The sequence below is a fragment of the Aptenodytes patagonicus genome, chromosome 18 (genome assembly GCF_965638725.1).
Source record: "Aptenodytes patagonicus chromosome 18, bAptPat1.pri.cur, whole genome shotgun sequence".
NCBI classification, from domain to species: Eukaryota; Metazoa; Chordata; class Aves; order Sphenisciformes; family Spheniscidae; genus Aptenodytes; species Aptenodytes patagonicus.
The window spans coordinates 2,460,302-2,481,784 of NC_134966.1; the positions used below are offsets into that span (position 1 = coordinate 2,460,302).

General features: G+C 45.5%; 1 protein-coding gene across 1 annotated transcript; it reads left to right on the forward strand.

Moving 5' to 3' along the window:
* The first annotated feature begins 1,556 nt into the window (after positions 1 to 1,556).
* On the forward strand, positions 1,557 to 14,330 carry NELFB (negative elongation factor complex member B). The gene is made up of 13 exons (XM_076355407.1): positions 1,557 to 1,712; positions 1,966 to 2,129; positions 2,321 to 2,420; positions 3,198 to 3,428; positions 5,502 to 5,687; positions 7,083 to 7,195; positions 7,860 to 7,962; positions 8,945 to 9,040; positions 10,387 to 10,529; positions 11,497 to 11,603; positions 12,565 to 12,706; positions 13,531 to 13,639; positions 13,895 to 14,330. Exons 1-13 carry the CDS (start codon positions 1,611 to 1,613, stop codon positions 14,030 to 14,032), a joined length of 1,734 nt encoding a protein of 577 aa, XP_076211522.1. The 5' UTR covers positions 1,557 to 1,610; the 3' UTR covers positions 14,033 to 14,330.
* The last annotated feature ends 7,153 nt before the right edge of the window (positions 14,331 to 21,483 follow it).

Genomic DNA, 21,483 nt, shown 5'->3' on the forward strand with positions numbered 1-21,483 from the left:
ACTTTAGACTCCAGTTCAGATTTTGCTGGTCAGTAAGTAGAATGCAGCTGCAGATGTCCTGTAGTGACAGGGCAAGGGGCAACAGTTTTAAACTGAAAAAGGGTATGTTTAAATTGCACATAAGGAAGAAATGAGGGTGGTGAGACCCTGGAACAGGTTGCCCAGAGAAGTTGTGGATGCCCCATCTTTGGAAGTGTTCAAGGTCGGGTTGGACAGGGCTTGGAGCAACCTGATCTAGTGAAAGAAGTCCCTGCCCATGGCAGGGGGATTGGACTAGATGATCTTCAAAAGTCCCTTCCAACCCAAACCATTCTGTGATTCTTTGTTTTGCTTACACTTGCGCTGACAATGCTCTACTTTGCAACGGGGACACGGATTAAATTGCCAGAGTGCTGACAGTCCTCCTCCCTCTGCTCTCGCGTCTGCCCGGGAGGACAGGCAGGCTTTCACGCGCTTCCCTGGTGAGGAGTCGTGCAGCAGTTCAGCTTGCTGCAGTGCCGCAAACAAAACAGGTGCCCCAGGCGTCCTCCTGTCCCAAAGAAATGCTGCACGTGGGATGCGTGGGGCGGCTGCTCGCACTGTGGTGGTTGGCCGATTGCTCATGCCCATGGGCCGGTCATGGTAGTTTATACCAATATCGTGATATACATCAGCACCTGAGGATATCCAGCAGCTACTGAGCATCTGCCAGATCCTGCCGTGGTCAGGCCAGTCGTGCTTTGCTCCCGCAGAAACCACCCACCGGCAGAGCAGTGTGCACCTCAAACTGCGCAGGGGTTGCTTTTGCAGCTGGGACACGGAGAGGAGAAATGAAGGACCTAAGGATGTTGCAGCAGCTCGTGGCTGGGAATAGCAGAGCGCATCCGTTCTCTCATCTGGATGTCGGGGTTCACGGGGGTCTGTTGACAGATCCACGTGGTATGGGGGGCTCTAAATCACATAGGTTTTGCCTCGATAGTTATACTAACTGGTGGGCAGACGCCAAAGGGTTTCTGTGATGGGTTGGACTGACACAGTTTTATACAATCCTAGCGCCTGGCTGCAGATCTCACGAAGGCCAAAGTCGGATTTTTTTCCCCACTCTGTAGCAGCTATGCTGAAAGTACAGGCCTGCAAAGGTCAAATCATGACGGGGAAAGGCCACTTCTTCTTTGTGAGGCTGTTTTTGGTTGCGTTTCTCGTTTTCATCGCTGTCTGCCAGGGGTCAGCCAAGAAGTCGTGGCCGTCCTGCTGGGAGGGACGCCTCATGCACCCGCAGGAACCCCAACATTTGCTGCCACGCTCCCGTATTGGTGTTGATTGGAGCAGCGCGCCTTGGGGCCCTGGGGCCTGGCCGCCTTCCCGAGCGCTCAGCCGGCAGTCGCAGCGAGCTCCCCGGTACGGCGGGTGCTGTGGCCCCGGTGTCGGTGTCGGTGCCGGCGGGGGGTGCGGGGAGCCCGGGCCCCCCCCGGCGGTAGCGGCGGAACCTTTGTGCGGCGGAGCGGGTTCCGCGGGGCGGGGAAGAGCGCCGGACCACGCTGAGCTGGGGGACCCGAGAGCGGGGCGGCCCGCGGAGCGGGGAGGGGAAAGCTGTGGCGGGAGCGGGCCCGGCGGGGCCCGGCCAGGCCGCCATGTACGCGGGGCTGCAGGAGCTGGGGGTGGCCAACGGCGAGGACCTGAAGGAGACGCTGACCAACTGCACGGAGCCGCTGAAGGCCATCGAGCAGTTCCAGGTGGGGCGGGTCGCCATGGAGGTGCCCGGGCGGCGGGGGTGCAGCGGGGCCCTTGGCAGGGGCCGCCCGTGAGGGGCCGGGGCTGTGGGGTGGTAGGGAGCACGAGAAGGCCCGAAGTGGGGTCTGTTTTGTGGGGGTTTTCCTCTTTTTATTTTTTAACCAGCATGTCTTTAGCAGTCCCTGCTGTCGTTTGCTGGCTAGCGGAGCCGGCTTACCCCCCACCTCCGTCCCTGTCCGGTGTTTGTGTTGGCAGACAGAAAATGGAGTGCTCCTGCCCTCGCTGCAGTCGGCCCTGCCCTTCCTGGACCTGCACGGCACCCCCCGGCTGGAGTTCCACCAGTCGGTTTTCGATGAGCTGAGGGAGAAGCTGCTGGAGAGGGTCTCTGCCATCGCTTTGGAAGGGAAAGTTGAGGAGAGGTTTGTTGGCAGTCTTGCTGGTTATTCGGAGTGAGCTGGGAGTTTTGGGTGAAAATTAGTTACAGTGGACGAGTAACGTCTGCAAAGGAGAGTTAGATGCCTGGGGATCAAGTTCCAGTGGCTTTGAGATGAGCCACTTTGGTCCTTTACTGTAACATAGTACTTAGTCTCTTGCTCTTACATGTTTTCAGATACAAGAAGCTGGAAGATCTCCTAGAGAAGAGCTTTTCCCTGGTCAAGATGCCTTCCATACAGCCTGTGGTAATGTGTGTCATGAAGCACTTGCCCAAGGTAAAACCGCTCTGCCGGTTAGCCTGTTCCATTACATCTCTGTTGTATAGCTTCTCTTAGCTGCTCTGGTGGCTGGGCTGCATGCTCCATCTGCAGACCTTCTGCAAGTTCAGTGTTAGGAACTGACTGAAGATTTACTACATTCTTGTATCTGGTAACAACTTAGACTAATTCAAAAAGCATTTTACCTTTTCATAATCAGATGAGACTATTTCCCTATTTTATTCAATATATGCAGCTTCCTAAAAGTAGTCGAGTTCACCGATAGGTGAATTTTTCCACAGCTGATTTAAAAATCTATGATAAGTGGAAAATAAGATTTGAAGAATGCAACTGGAAGTAGACAGGAGTGAGATTCAGCTCAGTGAAACAAAAATCTCTAGGAGTAGCCTTATTAAAAGCATCATATTGTACTTAAGGTAACAGATTCAAAACTACTGCTGGAGCTTTTGTAAGTTGCTGAGTTTTGAAATGTCACCCCAAATCTTAGCATCATAGGTTTAAAGGAAGTCTTACTCTCTTTGAAAGAAATAAGGAAAAGCTTGGTGCGTAATTGGTTGTTGAAGTTAAGTGTCTTAGGACTGGCTTAGTGTTACAGGAGTAGGAAAGGGAAAAGATGAGTCTATGATATTTGCTTTTGTTTAGTTGCATTGTTGTGTAAAGTACCAGACTGCCTGAGATTACGATTTGGATGTCTTCTGTAGTCAGTTACTTCTTACTTGAACAGTCAGGCAGGTAAGCTGCTCTACGCTTTGGTAACTGCTCTGTTGATCATAGGTCCCTGAGAAGAAGCTGAAGTTAGTAATGGCCGATAAGGATTTGTATAAAGCATGTGCAGTGGAGGTGAAGCGCCAGATTTGGCAGGATAACCAGGCTCTGTTTGGTGATGAGGTATCTCCGCTGCTGAAGCAATATATCCTGGAGAAAGAAAATATTCTCTTCAGCAGTGATATTTCTGTCTCGCACAATTTCTTCAGTCCGTCTCCCAAAACAAGACGTCAAGGAGAGGTAAGGACAAGGAAACCTCTTACAACATGCTTGTGAATGGAGTTCATCAGCTTTCAGTCAACCTCATCAAATAACAGAGTGTCCATTTCACCCACCCAACTTTGCTAGTAAACTTGTTTGGCTAGACAAAGTATTTGCAAGAAATACCAGGTCGTTTTCTCCTACATACTTTGATGAAAGCAGCAGGAATTATTTTAATAATTACTCAATGCTGTGATTAATTGATTAATGTTCTAAGCTGTTTATAAGCTTTTAAAAAAATAGCAAGGCAAAAATTTTTTTCCTTTATTGCTCAGTCTGGCTTTAATACCCCTCAGCTGTTCCGAAGACGAAGCATCTCTATCGAATCAGTTTGAATATCTTAAATTTCTTGGGATTTTTTTTTTTAGCAGGACATAGCCCAACAAAAGCTTTTTTCTTTTTTTTTTTTTTTGTAAAAATGGAAAGGAACATTGAAAGTTGTAGCTAAGCCGGCATTCAGAAACATTGCTCTTTGAATGGAATTACATGAGGTGGCTGAGCTGATCCAACACTCAGCCACAGGGAGGGCAGGTGCTGCTCCTCCCCCCCAACCTGTAGCTCTGATGATTATCAGACCCTTCTGTGAGCTGATTCAGCTCAGTAATTGCTACAGAAACTCAGCAAATAAAACCAGTAAGTAGTTTTCCAAGACAGTGAGTTGGATCTGCTCAAAGAAGAGATCAGCTGGCACCAAAGCCATTGCAAGGAGATGGGCTGGATCACACAGGCAGGCTTCGTGTGGGAGGGAACAGTGACATAGGCATTAGGAGGAGCGGGTGTTTCCTCTTCTTGGCAACAGCAAGCCGTTACAGTGGTTCAGCTATAAAGTGTCACTTCACCTCAGGGGGCTTTTGCTCCAGAAGGGAAATGTCAGAGTTTCTGTAAGGACCTTGCTGTCGAGAATGCTAAGGAATTGCAGTGATAAGGCAGTATAAACCTTTAATTTCAGAGAGGGTAGCACGTCTATTACACGGGGGGTTTGGTTTTGGTCTGTTTTGCTTTCAAAGGCCCACTTAGTGTAAGTGCTCCGGTGCAATTTACTTCAGGTTTACACTGCAGACTTGTAGTTTAACCCCGGCCGGCGCCTAAGCACCACACATCCGCTCACTCCCTCCCCCCGCGATGGGATGGGGGGGAGGGTCAGAAGGGTAAAGGCGAGAAAGGAACTCGTGGGTTGAGATAAAAACAGTTTAATAATTAAAAAGAAATTAAAAAAAAAAAATCTTTGTAAGGAAAAAAACAACAAAGAGAGAGGAAAATAAAACCCAAGAAAAAACAAGCGATGCAAATGAAAAGTTGCTCACCACCAACCGACCGATGCCCAGCCAGTCACCGAGCAGCGGCCCCCCCGCCAACCTCCATCCCCAGTTTTATTGCTGAGCATGACGTCGTATGGTGTGGAATACCCCTTGGGTCAGCTGGGGTCAGCTGTCCCCTCCCAACTTCTTGCGCCCCCCCAGCCTGCTCGCTGGTGGGGTGAGGTGAGGAGCAGAAAAGGCCTTGACTCTGTGTCAGCACTGCTCAGCAAAAACATTGCATTATCAACACTGTTGTCAGCACAAACCCAAAATACAGCCCCATACCAGCTACTATGAAGAAATTTAACTCTATCCCAGCCAAAACCAGTGCAAACCTTCATTCTCATGCCCATAGCCTGAAGGTAGATAGAAATACAAAAAGACTTCCAAAGGAAAGTGAGTTTCGTTCATGATACAATAATTGTAAATTATATTCATCAATAACGGGTACTGCTGCTTATCCGTTTCACATAGCTGAGCACCTTATTTTAGAAATGCTTCCATTTCCTTTTGCAAGAGAACCTTTTCTTGACATTCTTTGTTCTTTCATTATGGCTATGAAAGATTTGGTGAACATCTCTTGAACAAACGCTCTTGGAAATCTTGGTATAAATAGTTCCTTTTCAGGAACTCATGTCAGTGCAGATATTTCAGTCTTGATAATTGTGTGAAAGCATTAATTTACATTTTATGTGTGTGTGAAATAACAGTATCTCTTGGTACTGAGTGCACATTTTTTCCACTTTGAGTTTAGGTGGTTCAGAAGCTGACCCAGATGATTGGGAAGAACGTGAAGCTCTACGATATGGTGTTGCAGTTTCTGAGAACCTTGTTCCTTCGGACAAGGAATGTTCATTACTGCACGCTACGGGCAGAACTCCTGATGTCGCTGCATGACCTGGAAATCAGTGAAATCTGCACCGTTGACCCCTGTCATAAGGTATTAAACATGTGGGACAGATAGGAGTATTACTGGAGAATTTTCTGTTTCGCCCACTCCTGTGCATACCTGCTGCCCTGCAGGACTTCAGCCCAGAGAAGATGACTCCTCTCTGTGAAGAGAGTTCAGACCTTGAATCCAAAAGTCATCTTATATTCCTTGGAACTTCAGGTGAAAATTTCATCTTGGTTAACCAGCAGCTTGCTTTCATTTCATAACCCATAAATCATTCAAATTTATGGTACTTGTGCAGTGTTAAAAACAACGTCTAATCTGACCTATGTAGGTGCTGCAAAAAATAATAAACATTAGCTAGCCCCAGGTTCTTAAAGCTTGCTTCCCTCCCTGTTGTGCCTGGTGTGATATGCTCCATCTGTCAGTAAACTGTGTGTGTAACATTAAATAGTTTGGATCTTGAATTATAAGAAAACATTAAAATATTAAAATATTGGGGGGTGACAGATGTGTTAATGTCACACCAGGATCTTGTTACTGGTCCTTTGTCCATGGTTAGCATCACTCTGATCTAGAACAAGGCTTTTTCTCTTAAGCAACGTTGCTAAGTTTTACGTGTATTCTGCTTATAGAGGTTATGTCCTAGAGTGATGATAAATGTTACTGCATGCTTTTTAATGTCTTCTGGTCAAGAGTCCCAAAATCAGTGTACAGACAGCGACTGAATAGAAAAGGGCAATTCTTGTTCAAGTTACAGATCATTTTCAGCCACCTCATTTTGCCACTGCAAAATGCAGTGACTGCTGCAAGGACAGTAAGCCACGATGAAAGCATTTCAGAAAATTCAGCAAGTTGTTCTTTTTTCTTTTCAACAGCTGAAATGTTGGGGGAAAATATATGTTGTTTCCTGAAAGGGGAAAAAAGCCCTTAATTTGGGGTCAAATAAAATGTTTCACTTAACTGTCTTCTTCCATTTTGATAATACAGCTCTAAAGCAGAAGCGCCTCCACTGTTAATATCCCCTACTTAGAGGGTGGGAGTGGTATTTCAATGGTTAAAATATCCCATATTATTACTGCTAAGTGCTGCTGCTTCTTTCTCAGCCTCCTACTTGTGTAAATCCACATTGATCGGGTGTGCTGGGCAGCGGTATATTAATTGCTGCTTCTTAATTGCCAGGGAATGCCTTTCTTGGGAGGGGAGAAAGTGACACCAGGTTAACTTACATTGGTATCTCTGACCTCCTTTTGGGATGTTTGTATTTCTGACCTCCTCTGTATTTGTGACCAGCTTGGTACCATACCTAAGTATATTAATAAAGCGTATTAATTCCATATATTTGGAGGTCATTCTGAGCCTGTTTTCTCTGACATCATATATTTTATTGCCAGTTTAACGAGTTGCTGTGGTTCATAAAACTTTCTCCTTTTTTTGCGACAGTTCACCTGGTGCCTTGATGCTTGCATTCGGGAGAAGTTTGTGGACAACAAGAGAGCTCGGGAATTGCAAGGGTTTCTGGATGGAGTGAAGAAAGGGCAAGAACAAGTGTTGGGGTAAGGCACTTGGGCTGTTTATTGAGAATCTGAAAATGGGTTCCTGGCAGTCATAACATCTGACAGGTATTGTAGGTGTTAATTCTTCCCTAGAGCCAGCTAACAGCCAGTAGCTCTTCGTGCGGTCAAATCCAGTACATTCATGAGCATTAATGCACTAGAACATAGCCAAGCACGTTCTGGTGACATAGCTTGTACTGCTTAAGTTACCACTCTTGAGTCTCCCCTCTGGCCTGGTAACTGACTGTGGGAGATCTCCTGCTTGATTTCAGTGCAGAAGACCTTTAGTAAGTGTTTTCAGATAACATGCTCTTTCAAGTCAAAGAAATAACATTCATGGTGTTTTTACAAGGCAGGAGAAGGTTCATCAGGTGGACACCTGTAGGTAAGAAAAGTCAGAAAGTCAGGTTTTACATTATGATAGTAAGGGTATTGTTACAGTACTTGCACTGTGTCTGCCACTCTTAAACTCAGCAGTGTGTGTGTGTTTATAAAAATACAGTGTACACACACTACTTTGACGTTACGTCTGATTAGGCTCAAACATCTTACTCTAGTGAAACACATGTTCTCAAGAAGCTGGTGTCCTACAGCTGGATATGGAACTGTATGGTAGGGTTGTTTGTTATGTATGACATGTATTTGATTTTTTACTTCTTCTCAGGGACTTATCAATGATCTTGTGTGATCCCTTTGCCATTAACACCTTAGCCTTGAGTACCATAAGGCACCTGCAAGACCTGGTTGGGCAGGACACCTTACCCAGGGTGAGTGTTGCAGCTTGTGTACCTAATCTGAACTGTAGTCTTAATTGAATAGCATTCATCAACAAAGGACTGGCACTGTAGAAGAAGTACGATTAAGTTCTCAAATGCATGTGTAAATTGAAATAAGGGAAACGTGATACTGCCTATCCATTTGTAGCACATACCTTAGAGCTCTGCAGGAGTGCTGTTTGGAGACGGTCATTTTGGAGCCCTCTGAATTGGCAACAAATTCTTTGCATGGCTCATTCTATCCTAACAGCTATGCATATATAGAATCATATATAGATTATGTGCCTCCCTGCTTTGTCCTTCCATCGGTTTGCCTAACAGCAGCAGCCTTTTTTCCCTGCCACGGTAAATGCAACGGATTAGTTTACACTGTTCTGGTCTGTTGGCTGCGATATAATACAGTTCCTGCAAGTAGTGTCTGCAGGAGGTGCTTAAATGTTACAGGAGGGTAGCCTTCACAGGTGTCTGAACAGTGTGAGGCACTTGCTGTTATTTTCCCTGAGTTGTTAAATTTTATTGTTGGATTGAATAACTTCCTCATGAGAGTTTAAGACTGAAAATTGTTTTGGTTTCAGGGCACAATGTAAATGAAAAAACATTGTCGTTCTTACACATGCTTTCTCTTTCTTCTGCTGAGATGACTTGATTTGTCCTGTCACATGTTATATTTCAGTATACTAATTTGGCTGGACACGTTTAAAAACAATGTCGTGATCAGGTCGGCGGCATACTTCTTGGCACATTATAAAATGTTACAAAGAACCACAAACCCTCAGGTGTGTCTGTTACTTGATTCCCATTTGAGGAATCAGTTGTCAATTAAATTGGACAACTGAATGCCTCTAGCAGTCTTTGATAAAGCTGCTAATCCAGGAGAGCTTTGAATGTAAACCACTACTTCCAAATAAATATCTATATGTGCAACTTGTGGAAGATCAAAATAGCTGTTTTTCTCCTTCCCTTAAAATTCGAGGAAAGCCCGGATCTGCTGCTGCTCCTTAGGATGCTGTCTTTGGGACAGGGGGCCTGGGACATGATTGACAGTCAAGTCTTCAAGGAACCAAAAATGGTGAGCCATTTTGATGTTTAGAATTTAACACATTCAATTAAACAAATTTAGACTTGTTTATTATTTTATTGCGTCCCTGATTTAACGTTTATTCTGCATACCTCTCATCATAGCTTTCTTAGAAAAAACATGTAAGTGGTCACAGAGCAGCAGCTCAAGTGGACATGTTATAAGCTTTGTTTACCTGCTTTTTTATTTACATGAATGCCTGGCCCTTACTGGTTTAAAATCAAACTGTACCTCTGTTAAATTCTGCACTGGTTGCTCTTTGTTCCTGGGAGCTTCTACACAACTGACGAGTTTGTTAAAAAGATCTTGTCTGAGGAAAGCAGGATTTCAGAGGCTGGTCTGAAACTCTGGTAGGAGTGTAGAAAGTTTTCATTAACATGAAAAATGTCTTCCCTTCCAGATATCTGTTGTAGCAATTTTGTGTAGTGCCACATTCATCTACAATCTTTCCATGCTTTGGAAATACTTTGCCCAGTATTATAGGCAGCCCTAGTGTAGTTTGGGAGCAGGTATGTTCAGCTGATGGCAGGAAGGCTAACCATGGTGTTGCGCAGCGCGACTGTTTCTCAAGAGAAATTTGCTGTTTCTGTTCTGAACTATAAAGCAGCAAATGTCTACCTAGGGGGACATTTGAAGTCTCCAAAATATATATTACTGGCTGATTGCATGTTTAAATTTACCACAGGAAGGGTGTGCATTAATACTCAGATTGTAACAGTGAGGGTGACCGAAACTCCAAGAGTAGCACTGTGATTTGACTGGCAGAGGTGCTCTCGTGAATCTCTTAGGAAGAAACTGTGAACATTTTTCCTAAAGGGAATCTCCAAATCTGTGTTTAAAATCTGTTTTATTTGTGATTGCCCCAAGCTGTAACCCGCCACTCTGTGAATCTGATACAACATAGGTTGATCTGCCTTGTGCGAGGAGATGCTCTTTATTGTTGCTATTCTAGCTATGCATTGATCCCTGTCGGTTTAGAGAATGAACAAAATGATTTGTAATTCTTGATAAAAGCAGTTTGGTACCATCGTTAGCATGCAGTGCTTGCAGAAGTATTGGAAGAGGTCTCTCAGAAGAAATGCTACGTAATTGTCAAAAGAAAGAATTTGAGCAGGAGGATTTCTGTAGATGTTTTCCTAATTACCCGTGGAGCATGTGGAAGTGAATTATTCAAGAATTTTGACTGGAACTGGATGTCTGAAAGCTTGTTTTCCGAAGTGTAGGATGGGGCTCATAATATTTCCTCACCATTTTTACAGTACTCTAGGACCATTATGTGGCATGAACTGATTGATGAAAGCATTGTTCTTTTCCCTCTGTTATTCCATCCCTCTAAGGAAGCTGAGTTGATCACGAAGTTCTTGCCTATGCTGATGTCCTTTGTGGTGGATGACCACACGTTCAATGTAGATCAGAAACTGCCCTCGGAGGAGAAGGGGCCAATTCCCTACCCCAGCACCATTCCTGAAGCTTTCACCAAGTACGTAATCTGCCTTACCACCTTTGTACATATAGTCTTGTTACCAAAGTAAAACGTCAAGCAGCCAGCCAACATTGACAAGAGAAAATACTGTATGTGGTAAAATGAAGACTTTCTTGGAGTAAGATTTAGTCCTGGTTAATCAAGCCTGAACTCTTCCTTTAGCAGAACAGGTTTCCACTATGATTCCTCAAATAAAATTTATCTACAAAAAATAATATTTCTTGCAATGACCATTCTTTTGGCAGATTGAATATGAAAGTATTTGGTATTACTGCTTTCAAATATGCTGCTTGTGTGGCTTCCCAAGCAGTGAATGATGAGTGTTTGAGTGATACTTGGGTGCAGCTGGACGAGTGCCCATCGTTCTGAAGAGTGCTATTGTAAATCATAAAGTTTGCATTTTTGTTACACAGACACTTATTCTCTGTCAATAACCTATCACTCCAGGGATGTCAGAAAGATAAATAAAACCTCTGTGTGCTCTGTTGTATTCAGATCTTGCACTAATTTCCAGCACAATTCTTATCTGTATGCCAGAATTTGGAGTACTTTACCCTGGTAGTTGTGCTCTGCTCTATGACAGTTTTGATATTTGACCTCTGGGAAACTAAAACAAAACAGTATTGGACTTTGTATCATTTTTGAGTATTTGGGCTTCTTCTAAAACCCATTTTGAATAGCACTTTTATCATTAATACTATTAAAAATGTTCACAATCAAATCCAGCTGCTTGATTGTGAGACAGTGCAATGTTTGCTGAATGGTAAATTTTTCTGGACCATGGTAGTGAACATAGTGATGATCATCTACTGAGTTACTGAGTAGCTGCTCTTCAGTGGGTTTGAGGTTAGCCACTGCTGTAACTGCTTGATTGCTATACAACAGTATTTTGAACCCTCTTTAAAAAAAAAAAAAAATCTGGTTTAGCTTTATTGATTAAGAAACTTTGCTTCTGCCGCAACAGATTCTTGCAGGAGAACAGAATAGCTTGTGAGATTGGGCTGTATTACATCCTTCACATCACTAAACAGAGGAACAAGAATGCTTTCCTTAGGCTCCTGCCGGCACTAGGTAAGTTTTTGTCTCGTCTTCTATTCTATAGCTGTTTGCCTGGTACTGGACACCCAGGATGCAAGTAAACCTGGAGTGAAAGTGATTTCAGAGTCAAAGATGTAATGTTCTGCCTTTGGCTCTTCTGGTGACTTAGTTGTAAGGCCCTGCAGAGGTGTTTGGTTTTGTCTGCAATTCGGATACTTTTCTGCTGATCCAAGAATTTAGAGATAGTGGCTGAAGGTCAGTAGTTCCTTAGATCAAAGGCTGTATTAACAGTGGGATTAGCTGAGAACTGTTTGGAATGAACCTGAAAGATAAAAGAGCAGGTGGCTTAATTCTGCTGCTGCTCATAGGAATTGCATGCGGCCAGAAATTCGTGGGACTTGGCTTTGTGTAGTGAAAAAGCCTGTAATAAAACAGGCCCACAGCCTTAAATTCTTCCCTGGGATTACCTTCTTCACTGACTTCTCCGGGGTAAGTTGCATGAGAGCTCTGAAGCAATCTTAGGAATTGCAGCTCCCAGTAATGGTGGGGGGGGTTCACTTCCCACTCCCTCACCCCAGCTCTGGTGTTCTTTGAACCCTTTGCTGAACTGTCAGCTCACTTACATGGGTGAATTTTCCACTGGTGAGTGATTTGTATCTGCTCACTATGGGGTCTGAGAAGTGCAAGGAAGTGGATGTGGCCCTGAACAGAGGATGGTGGAGGAGGATAGTAGGGGACTTTGTGATTTTTGGCAGGAGCAAGCTACTCTGTGACTTCAGCCTTGGTGGAGACACGGGCTTTCTACATCATCTTCTCACCCCTCTGGCTCCTAATCTTTTATGTCTGGAAGATCAAAGCCACCTGCCTGGGCTACCTGTTTTAAAAGCCACTAAGGGAATCTCACTGCAAAGTTTCCAGCAGGAACATGTGCTGTGTGGTCAGGTTTTGGCACATCCTTGTCAGTCTCAGTCTCTTTCCTTTTCATGTTGTATAGTTGAGACATTCAGTGACTTGGCCTTCAGTGATATTTTTCTGCATCTGCTTACTGGTAACCTCACGCTGCTGGGTGATGAATTTGCACTCGAGGAGTTCTGCACCAGTCTCTTTGATGGCTTCTTTCTCACTGCCTGCTCAAGGTAAATCTGATTCTCCTCAGAGAAGTGAGTTTACAGGATAGCTCAGAGAGGTTATACTACTTTGAACTACAGTTTAATAGTTCAGCAAATTCTTCACATATGGTGGAAATATTAGCCTGATGCTGTTTTTCTGTGAGGAAAGGCTTATGTTTTGTGATCAAGTTTTCATCAGCAAAATTGTTAAGTGTCGATTATGAATTATTACCTAAACTGCAATTCATTATTCGTAAGTTGGAGTTGCAAAAGACAATATCCTTCATGCTTTGCAGTAGCTGTGAATATGAAGAGTTAACTTCAGCTCTTTGCAGTATCAACAGCACACAGAAAATCCATTTGTATCCGTTAACTCTGTTAGGTCAGTGTGGTTCAACTGGTGGCCTGCAGACCAGATCTAACTTCAGGAGGCTTCCCCAGAAGTTCATAGAAGTGCTCTTTGGGCATAGCAGCACATGCTGCTGCTGCTACCACTTCCTCCACACATACGGAGGGACAAACGTCCTCCTGCATGTGCATATGGCCTGTCCAACAGAGACACCAGCTGCTGCCACATGCTACAGTCTGTGCTTAAAATCTCCCCCTCCTTCCTCATGGTTGCTACAGTTAGTCCTCTCCGGTTGAATAATTACATGAATTGCTTGAAAGTCTAAGGCAGGGTTAGCACTTTGTAGCACGCAGGCTACAATGCTCAGGTGTTCTGGAAAATTGTAACAAAGCTGCCAGTCTGTGGGTGTGTGAATTATTCTGGTACTGTTGCTGTAGCTTTCCTGTTCTCAAGATGGTGTTTGTTTATATTAGTTACTCTGCTTTAAAATTGCTTTTTGCAGAAAGGAGAATGTACATAGACATGTGCTAAGACTGCTGCTTCATCTGCATCACAAAGTGGCGCCTGCCAAATTAGAGTCTCTCCAGAAGACTTTGGAACCCACCAAGCAGGTAAGAAGGGAAGCATGAGAAAGGGAAAATTAATTGCAAATGAAAGCAGCTACCTTTCCAGATGTTGCTTAATGGAACATGAGCTCTGCTTTCCAAGTGTACCAAGTTGTGTCTTAATTACCTTGTCACTTCCTCTTTCTGTGTTGGTTTGTGTTAAAACACACAGGGTAATTGCATACTTAGTGTTCTAGCTAGTAGCAGCTAGAATGAAGTATGACTCTTCTGGTTTTCCCCTCCCTAATTCTCGTTCTGCAGAGTGGGGAAGCTGTGAAGGAGCTTTATAACCAACTCACTGAGAAACTGGAGCTTCGCAAGCCAAGTCCAGCCGAAGTGACTGAGACTCCCTCCATGGAACTGCCCTTGCCCGCTGTGCCCACACCAGCCTCACGCTGAGCTATGTCTGTAGTGCAAGAGTGAGACAGAAGAACTAACCTAGTGCTGTGCAGCGTGAAGGCACTGTACTGCCTTTCAAGTGTCTCTGCCTACAGGGTGGAAACAAAAAAAAGCCACTGAAGCTCTTTCAGGAAACACTGCAGTTTACCCATCTCACTGGCTCTTGCTGGTTAGAAAACTCTGTATGCAATGCACTGCAAAAGTTTACTTTTCTTAAAGATAGCTGAGTGTCTTCTTGTAGATCCACTTAAAATCTGACTGTACATTTTTTTTTCAAAAAGAAAATGCATATTTTTAAGCTTGGCATCTTGTATTTTTAAAATCTACTTTAAGAACTGATAAATGAGTGTGTAACTCCATTATGGTTGAGCAGGTAGTGTGAACTCCTGAAGGCTAACCATAGCTTTCTTTGGCCGTTAGTTTGCTCCTCTGGGTCTTTGGAGAAGGTGCTCAACAGAAGGAAATGTCAGAGGAGATAAGCTCCATTGATATAATTTCCTGTTTGAGGTTCTAGCTCTTTTGGTACATGGTAAGACATGCTGCATTAGTCAGAGATGTCCACCACTGTCACTAGACCAAGAAGCAGTGAACAGCCATCTTCTCAGCTAGGCTCTTGCAAAGAAGGCTAGAAATTGAATCATTCTCTCTCCTTTTCTCCCCACTTTTCTCCAAAGGAGTAGCTTGAAATGAGTCCTGGAGCCAGTGAAGAAAACCAAGACTAGCACGTTCCCAAATGACAGTAGGGTTTGAGTGTAGATGGAGTGCAACTCTGTCTGTGAAAAAACAGCCTGTTCTTCATGGCTCATTTGTGTCGCTGTCTGTACTGTTACAGTTAATTCCTGTTCTGCTTTTATTGCTGCCTCAGTGTAAGCCTCAGGTAGAATGTGCAGGAAGATGGGCATGGGAGAAGAATGAGTTGTGTGAGTTTACAACGGACTTCACACTGATTTCAGCGGGTGCAATATGCCTGAAAAGAATCTTGCCAGTCCCCTGTAAGCAGGCAGCTGCCTGCACGAATTATTCTGAACCGCCGAATAATTCAGGTAGGAAGGCACCTCTGAAGGTCTGTGGTCCGCCCCCTGACTCGGAGCAGGACCAGCCTAGGTGAGGTTGCTCAAGAGCAGGACTTTGTATTTACCTTTATTGAGTTTCATGAGGTTTCTGTCAGGCCATTTCTCCAGCCTGTTGGGGGGGGTCCCTTTGAGCAGCAGCCGTGCCCACGACTTGGTATAGTTTGCAAACTTGCTGAGGGCGTGTTCTGTCTTCAGGTTGTAAATAGAGGCATTAAACAGTATTAGCCCCATTAGTGACCCCTGAGGAATGCCGTGAGTAACGGGCTGCCAGTTGGACTTTGTGCTGTTGATCACAACGCTCTGAGCCCGGTGTCCTGCCAGTTTTCTGTGCAGCGATCTGAACTGTATCAAAACGATTTGGCTATATGGATTCTTCAGACAGTTGTGCCAAAAGCTGTTTAAAGTCAAGGTAAGCTACCCACTGCACTCCCCCCACCCACCAAGCCAGGCATCTCTTTGTAGAAGGTTATTGGGTTTGTCAGGCACAATTAACCCTTGGAATTTACCCATCCATGCCGGCCATGCCCTGTCCTTTCTTGTCAGTCATGTTTCTGGATATGATGGGTATTTTTTTTCCCCATCACCCCTTGTTTCCTGGGACTTGAGCACTCCCAGTGCCAAGTCATGCTGATCAGACTTTTCCATTTCCTGAAGCTGTGTCCAAAAAAAAAAAAGAGAAACGGACACTAGTCAAGTAGCGGTGGAAATCCCTTCCCGAAGCTGCTGACTCCCTCTTTGTGTGGTTTTTTTCCTCCTGAGTTCTCGAGTGCTGCCTGAGGAAAGCGAGCGTCACTTCTCTTCATCGCCTCGGTGCTTTATTTCTCCTTTTATGCAGGGACTTGTCTGTATCTTGTGGGAGAACTGGGAAGGTGGGTTAGGTCTGTGTATGAGACAAGGGCACTGTCTTCTAGTCCACGCTGCCTTTGTGCCCCTTAGCTCCCGGGGTCCGTATTGCCTTTGGCAGGCTCTCAGCAGTTCTGGCATCGGACTTGTAGGAAACAGGAACTGTGTATAACAATCAGGTCTTTCTTGCAAAGTTTTGTTTTTAAACTGTTTAAACTGTCATGGTAACTTACACAAAATAACATCCCACGCTGCTGGGGAACCTTTCGCAATGAATCTACTCAGGCCCATGCTCTGCTCAGACTCGAAGGTTATTTTAGGTTTGCGTCAGGGATTCTCTCTGTCACTAAAGCTTTCCCTTTCGCCGCACGCTGATTTGATACTCTCCTGCAGCATGAACTTCTTTTAATCCTGGCTGACTGTGTGATTTACTACTTGGTAGAAAGACCTCTTGTGTTCAGCCTCTACCCACAGTACTGAGATACATGCTGGTGATTTTTTCCAGGTCTTTAGATACACGAAGAAATTGAATCCCAGAGCAGAAACTGGCCATTACCTGTGCTGGTGGCTGCTTCGGCTGAGGAGGGGAAATCGGTGGGCAGCAGAGAGTGGGAGTGGCTGCCAGTCCGTGCTCTCCTGGCCTGCCTTCTACACAAAGATGTGGTAAGAGGAGAGACGCTTTTCAGAAAACATTGTTTTAGTAGCGAACATCTTGGTCTGTTTCCATTCTTTGATATGAGAATGGTTTTACTCCAGTGCCAGAAATTACACAGACTCCTGTTGTATGCGTAAACCTCCGCACAACCTGCGGCAGGAGCTGGCTGCAGCTGCCTGCAGGATGCTCGCTTTCCACCCGGTCCAGGGCCAGGACAACTCTGGGTTCTGCTCTGGGGTTCCCGCTTGAAGGAGCTCACTCTCTTCTACTCCTCCAGATGCTGTTGTATCGGATGGCACTGTCCTGCGGCACAGCTACCAGGTGAAGTACAGCTGGGCTGTGCAAGAGAATTCTTTTTTTTTTAATCGTCATCTTTTTTTTTATAGTGCCTCTGTACTGTGTAAATGGTATCAGCTGAGATGCTGTGCAGTGTGCAACAGGCGTGCACTGCTCTGGATGCACACTAGAGGGTAGTGCACCCCGGCTGCCCTGCCTGTCCCGCCTGTAATGTACTGCTGCTTGAAATCCCTCCCAGTTTGGCATGGCACAGGGAGCTGGAATCGCTCCCTGTTTACACTTATGTCACAGTTTGTCTTTACAACAGGGGTGTGATACCTGTGATACGAAAAAATGTGTATTCTCTCCAAACCTGCCATGCCTGACTGGGGAGTGAATTTTTACAATGAATTCTAATTAGCATGAGCAATCTGGTCCTCTCTGTGTGCTTTTCCTGAGAGATCAGAGTAACTAATAGCCCAGAAAGGTTCTTCAGGCTTTTCGGATGGTTAACGTTTAACTGAAATTTTACGTTGAGCTGTGAAACACATAATTTGGATTGAGCTACGTTAGAAGATTGATAGAGCACTGTAACCTCAATAGTCAATAGAAGTAGCCAGTTACTGAGACCTCTGCTAGCAGAGGAACCAGGTCTTATATAAAATTAGTGGAAAAGACGATTACTATGGTGAAATATTATTTACTGCCAAACTACCTGACACCCAAAGCATGCCTAGCATCATTTCAAAACACAGTCAGATTCCACCTGACTTAGTGATTTGATGTAGGATAGCTCTTTGTGGACCAAGATAAAAGGAGACCGAACAAATCTCCTTGGCCAGAAAGAATACGAAGACCCCCTGGACACCCCTCAGCTATTGTGAGTCCTCTCTATTTTGCCAGGAACTGTTTGGTTTTTAGGTGATTCCTGGCTTTCTCTCTATGCAACAGTAAAGGAAACCTGCAATAAGTTTAACTTCGAAGATAAATGAATTAGTTAATGTGCACGTGCAGTGCGGGTTAGACTGCTTCCTGCTGAAAGCAGGAGCGTGTTTGGTTCAGGAGTCTGGTTTCAGTTCACCGTGCTGGTCTGGGGTATCTGCTCTGTTGGGAGTGTGATACTGGAGACTTGGTGGTGTGTAGGAACGTCAGTTCCCAAAGGAAGGTGATGGGTTGGGCTGAAATTCCAGCTCCAGGATATTGGGGATTTATTATCTTGACTCTCTTGCAAGCACTTTAAGAAAGGAAACAGCTGCAATCCAGAGGAAATAATTTTTTCCCAATTTCTGTGCATTTAACTGCAATCCAAAGCAGTGGAACTTCTTAGCCAAGAGGGCGAAGAGAGGTGTTAGTCCAACCTCAGAAATGGCTAAGCTTAGGCATTGAATTGAAAGAGAGACCCTGTATGAGGGAGATCTTAGAGGTTTCTCCCCAAAACCAAAAGAGGATTCCAGCAGTGAGTACAGCACGGGGAGGAAGTGTGCAGGATATGTTCTTCCAAGATCTGTTTGATCCCTGCGCTGAACTGAAGTGGCCGGGTTTGGGAACGCGCATCACCTCCACGTCTGGCCTGTCTTCTTGCAGAGGTGAATGCAAAACTTGGGTTGTCCTGAACTTCACCCTGTGGTCCCCGTGCGTCTGGCTCCGGAGCACAGGTCCCAGCAGGCCAGGTCTGCCAGCTGGAGTCTGCTCTGCTGGGATGGATGAACGGGTCACTGCTGCCAGCTCCCTCACCGCTCCTTAGGCGATGTGGCTCTGCCTTGCTGGTGGAGCGGCCGGTTCTTTGCAGATGGAGAGTTGTCAGCAATTGCCGGGAACCAGTTTTCACCTTTCAAGGCTGGGCAGGCCTTGGCATAGCCCTGTGCAGAGGAAATGATGCTTTACAGTCATCTCCCCTGCCTTAAACTCAGCAGTAACACCTGGGCCCATCATATTTTTAACCTGAAATGCTAGAAGTAAATAGCAATCCCCTCTTGTTCTTCTAATTTCATGTCTTGGCCCACTGTGCTGCCTCAAGTAAAGCTCGATTTTTGGCCAAAGCAAGGAGCAGGGCGTTAGGCTTACAAGTGACCATCCCTCCTCCCATTCCCAACAGGACTCTGGAGTGGCAGAGGTGCGTTCCTGCAGGGATCTTAATAATTTCAGCAGGCACAGGACCGCAGAGAAGCATCCATGGTGTTTTCACACGATGTGTCCTTTGCTACCTCCTCTGCTGTACCTGTTCATCACCGGACAATGGAGGGAGGACTGCTGGTCCTGAGGGCTTCCCTGGGAAGGGACAGCAGTGGTCAATCCCAGAGAAAACAGCCTTCCTGATCTTTCTCCTTACTACTGGAATGCCTGGAGACCCACCAAATCGTTCTTGCTATGATTTCAAAAGTTGGCTACTGGGGAAGTGTGTGGTGGAAGCAGGTAGATGTGTCTTCCTGGCCTGATGAGACTTCTGCTGTGGAAAAGTGCAAAACTGCATGGTAGGTACTAGTTCCCAATGTGCACCTTTGTCTGGTGTGAGTGGGAGGTCAAGCCAGGGTGTGATGTGACCATCATGCTGGTTGTCCTGTGCTGTTGGGGGTCCTACCCATCCTGGCTTTGTCTGCGGTTCAGCAAGTCTGTTCCTGCTTCCCTGGAGTTCCCTGAGGCTGGGGTGACACCTCCATCTTTGGTTCACTGCTCTTTTTGGGGGAAGGGCACGTCCTTTCACTTGGTAGATGCACAGCCTTTCACTGACCAGCACTAGCTTGCTGACCTGGTGCATCAGCTCAGATGTGCTGTGAGATGTGCCTGACCTTGAAAAATCTTCCTGCAGCTCACCAGGGGTGTTGCTCAGTGGATTCCTCCAGGAGGAAAGAAAAGAGGAGCGGTGGGGTAGCAGCACACTGCTTGCCTGCAGAGCCACACCACAACCGTGCAGTTGGAAAGAAGACGCTGGTGTGGTTCTTGCTGATGCTGTTTCAGTGCCTTGGCAATATCTACCCAGGTCCTGCTTGGCTGGAACGTGCTCAAAAAGAACAAGCATTTTACCTTAAAAAACAAAAAGGTATTTTAGTGCTTCCCTACTACTTAGGCACCTGATTTCCCACTGAGATCCATCCAATTTAGGCATTTAAACCTTGGCCTTTCGACAAGGGACGATGTGTGTCCACCCAGTGCCTTTAGGAGAAGTCTCAACAGGCATTTTATCTCTCACGCCTCCTTTGCTCTGAAGCAGTGGGAGGACAACAAGGAAACTGGGGAGCTTGACAGGGTATAGCTACTGTTACGACAGGGTACTCAGAAGTCTTTCTTTTGAAGAACCCTTCGGTTGTGCTGTGGCCTCAGTAGGATCATTAGGGGTACAGTGAGAAACTTCATTGCACCAATTTCTACCCGTAAGAGGAAGCCTCTTGTTTAAAAAGAGGGCTGGATTCTGACAGCCTGCAACTCCTGCACTTCTCTGGATTAGACCTAAACCTAAATTGGTGGGAAAGAATAGCCATGAAATCCTCCTCCTGGAGACCACTGGTTGCCAACTTCTAGTTTCCAACCCATTGACGCTATTTCCCAAATAGTCCCACAAAAGCCACAGCTGGGACCCTTGTAAAGGGTGGGCTCTGCTAGGCTGTGACTTAAAGGATAATAAGCAATTTGAAGGCATTGTCATGCATCTTCACAAGTCTGAATGCTCAAAAGCATCTGCTTGTTGGCAGAACACCCTGTTCTCCTTAGTGCTGTGGGCAGTGGATCCTTGGAAAAGTGGTCGGGAACAATGGGTTGTGATGCAGATGGCTCCAGGGAAGATGGACATTTAAAAGGAGTGTCTAACAAAGTCTGGAGCAGATGTTGCACAGCAGAAAACTGAATTATCACTCTCCAAGATACTTTTCTGGTGGAGTTGCTATATGGTTCAGGCTTTACAGTCACCTTTAAGTTAATTCTGATGAGTTGTGCATGGTGGGAGGCCTGGTACGTGGCTTTCCCTGTAAGCGAGGATCCCCTTACCCAGCTTCCCTTGAGATGAACATCTTGCTTTGACCTCGGAAGAGTTGTATCTAGCCCAGAAAATGAAGTGACATGAAAAATCTTGTTTATTCCTTTTTCAGAAGAGTTCAGGCATTTCAGGATGGAGAACAACACAGATTTTGCCTGTAGGTCTATATAAAGGTACTTCTACATGCTCTACGTACTATTTTAGATCTCTTTACGCCAGGGTTGTGTCTCAGTCAAAGGGAGGTGGTGTTTGAGGTGACCAGCAGCAGGGCTGTGCGGGGCAGGAGCTCTGCCACAGCCTGTACCCGAGTGGTCTGGGTCTCTCCCAGAAGCAGAGAGGAGACTGAACGACACCGAGTGATTTAGAGAGTTTCTGGCCTTTCTTGCAATTTTGATGGATGACACACAGATGCTGCTTTATGTTTTCTTTTGTACAGCAGTAAGAAGTCTGTCCTGGCATACAAATGCCATTATTAATACAGCTGTCTCTCTGGAGAGATGTCTCGATGGAGCAGCTTTTCAGGATGAGTAAGTATTTCTGCGCAGTTATCTTTGCAGCTCTGATAGATCCCACTGTGACCTGCAGAGCTCTCTACATTCTCCAGCTTGCTTTCTCACATTTATTTCCCCATCAGGCT

Coding starts and splice junctions, on each gene's coding strand:
- NELFB (XM_076355407.1), top strand. CDS start 1,611: ATGTACGCGGGGCTGCAGGAGCTGGGGGTGGCCAACGGCGAGGACCTG. Junction 1,713..1,965: donor AGGCCATCGAGCAGTTCCAG/GTGGGGCGGGTC, acceptor TTGTGTTGGCAG/ACAGAAAATGGAGTGCTCCT. Junction 5,688..7,082: donor CCGTTGACCCCTGTCATAAG/GTATTAAACATG, acceptor TTTTTGCGACAG/TTCACCTGGTGCCTTGATGC.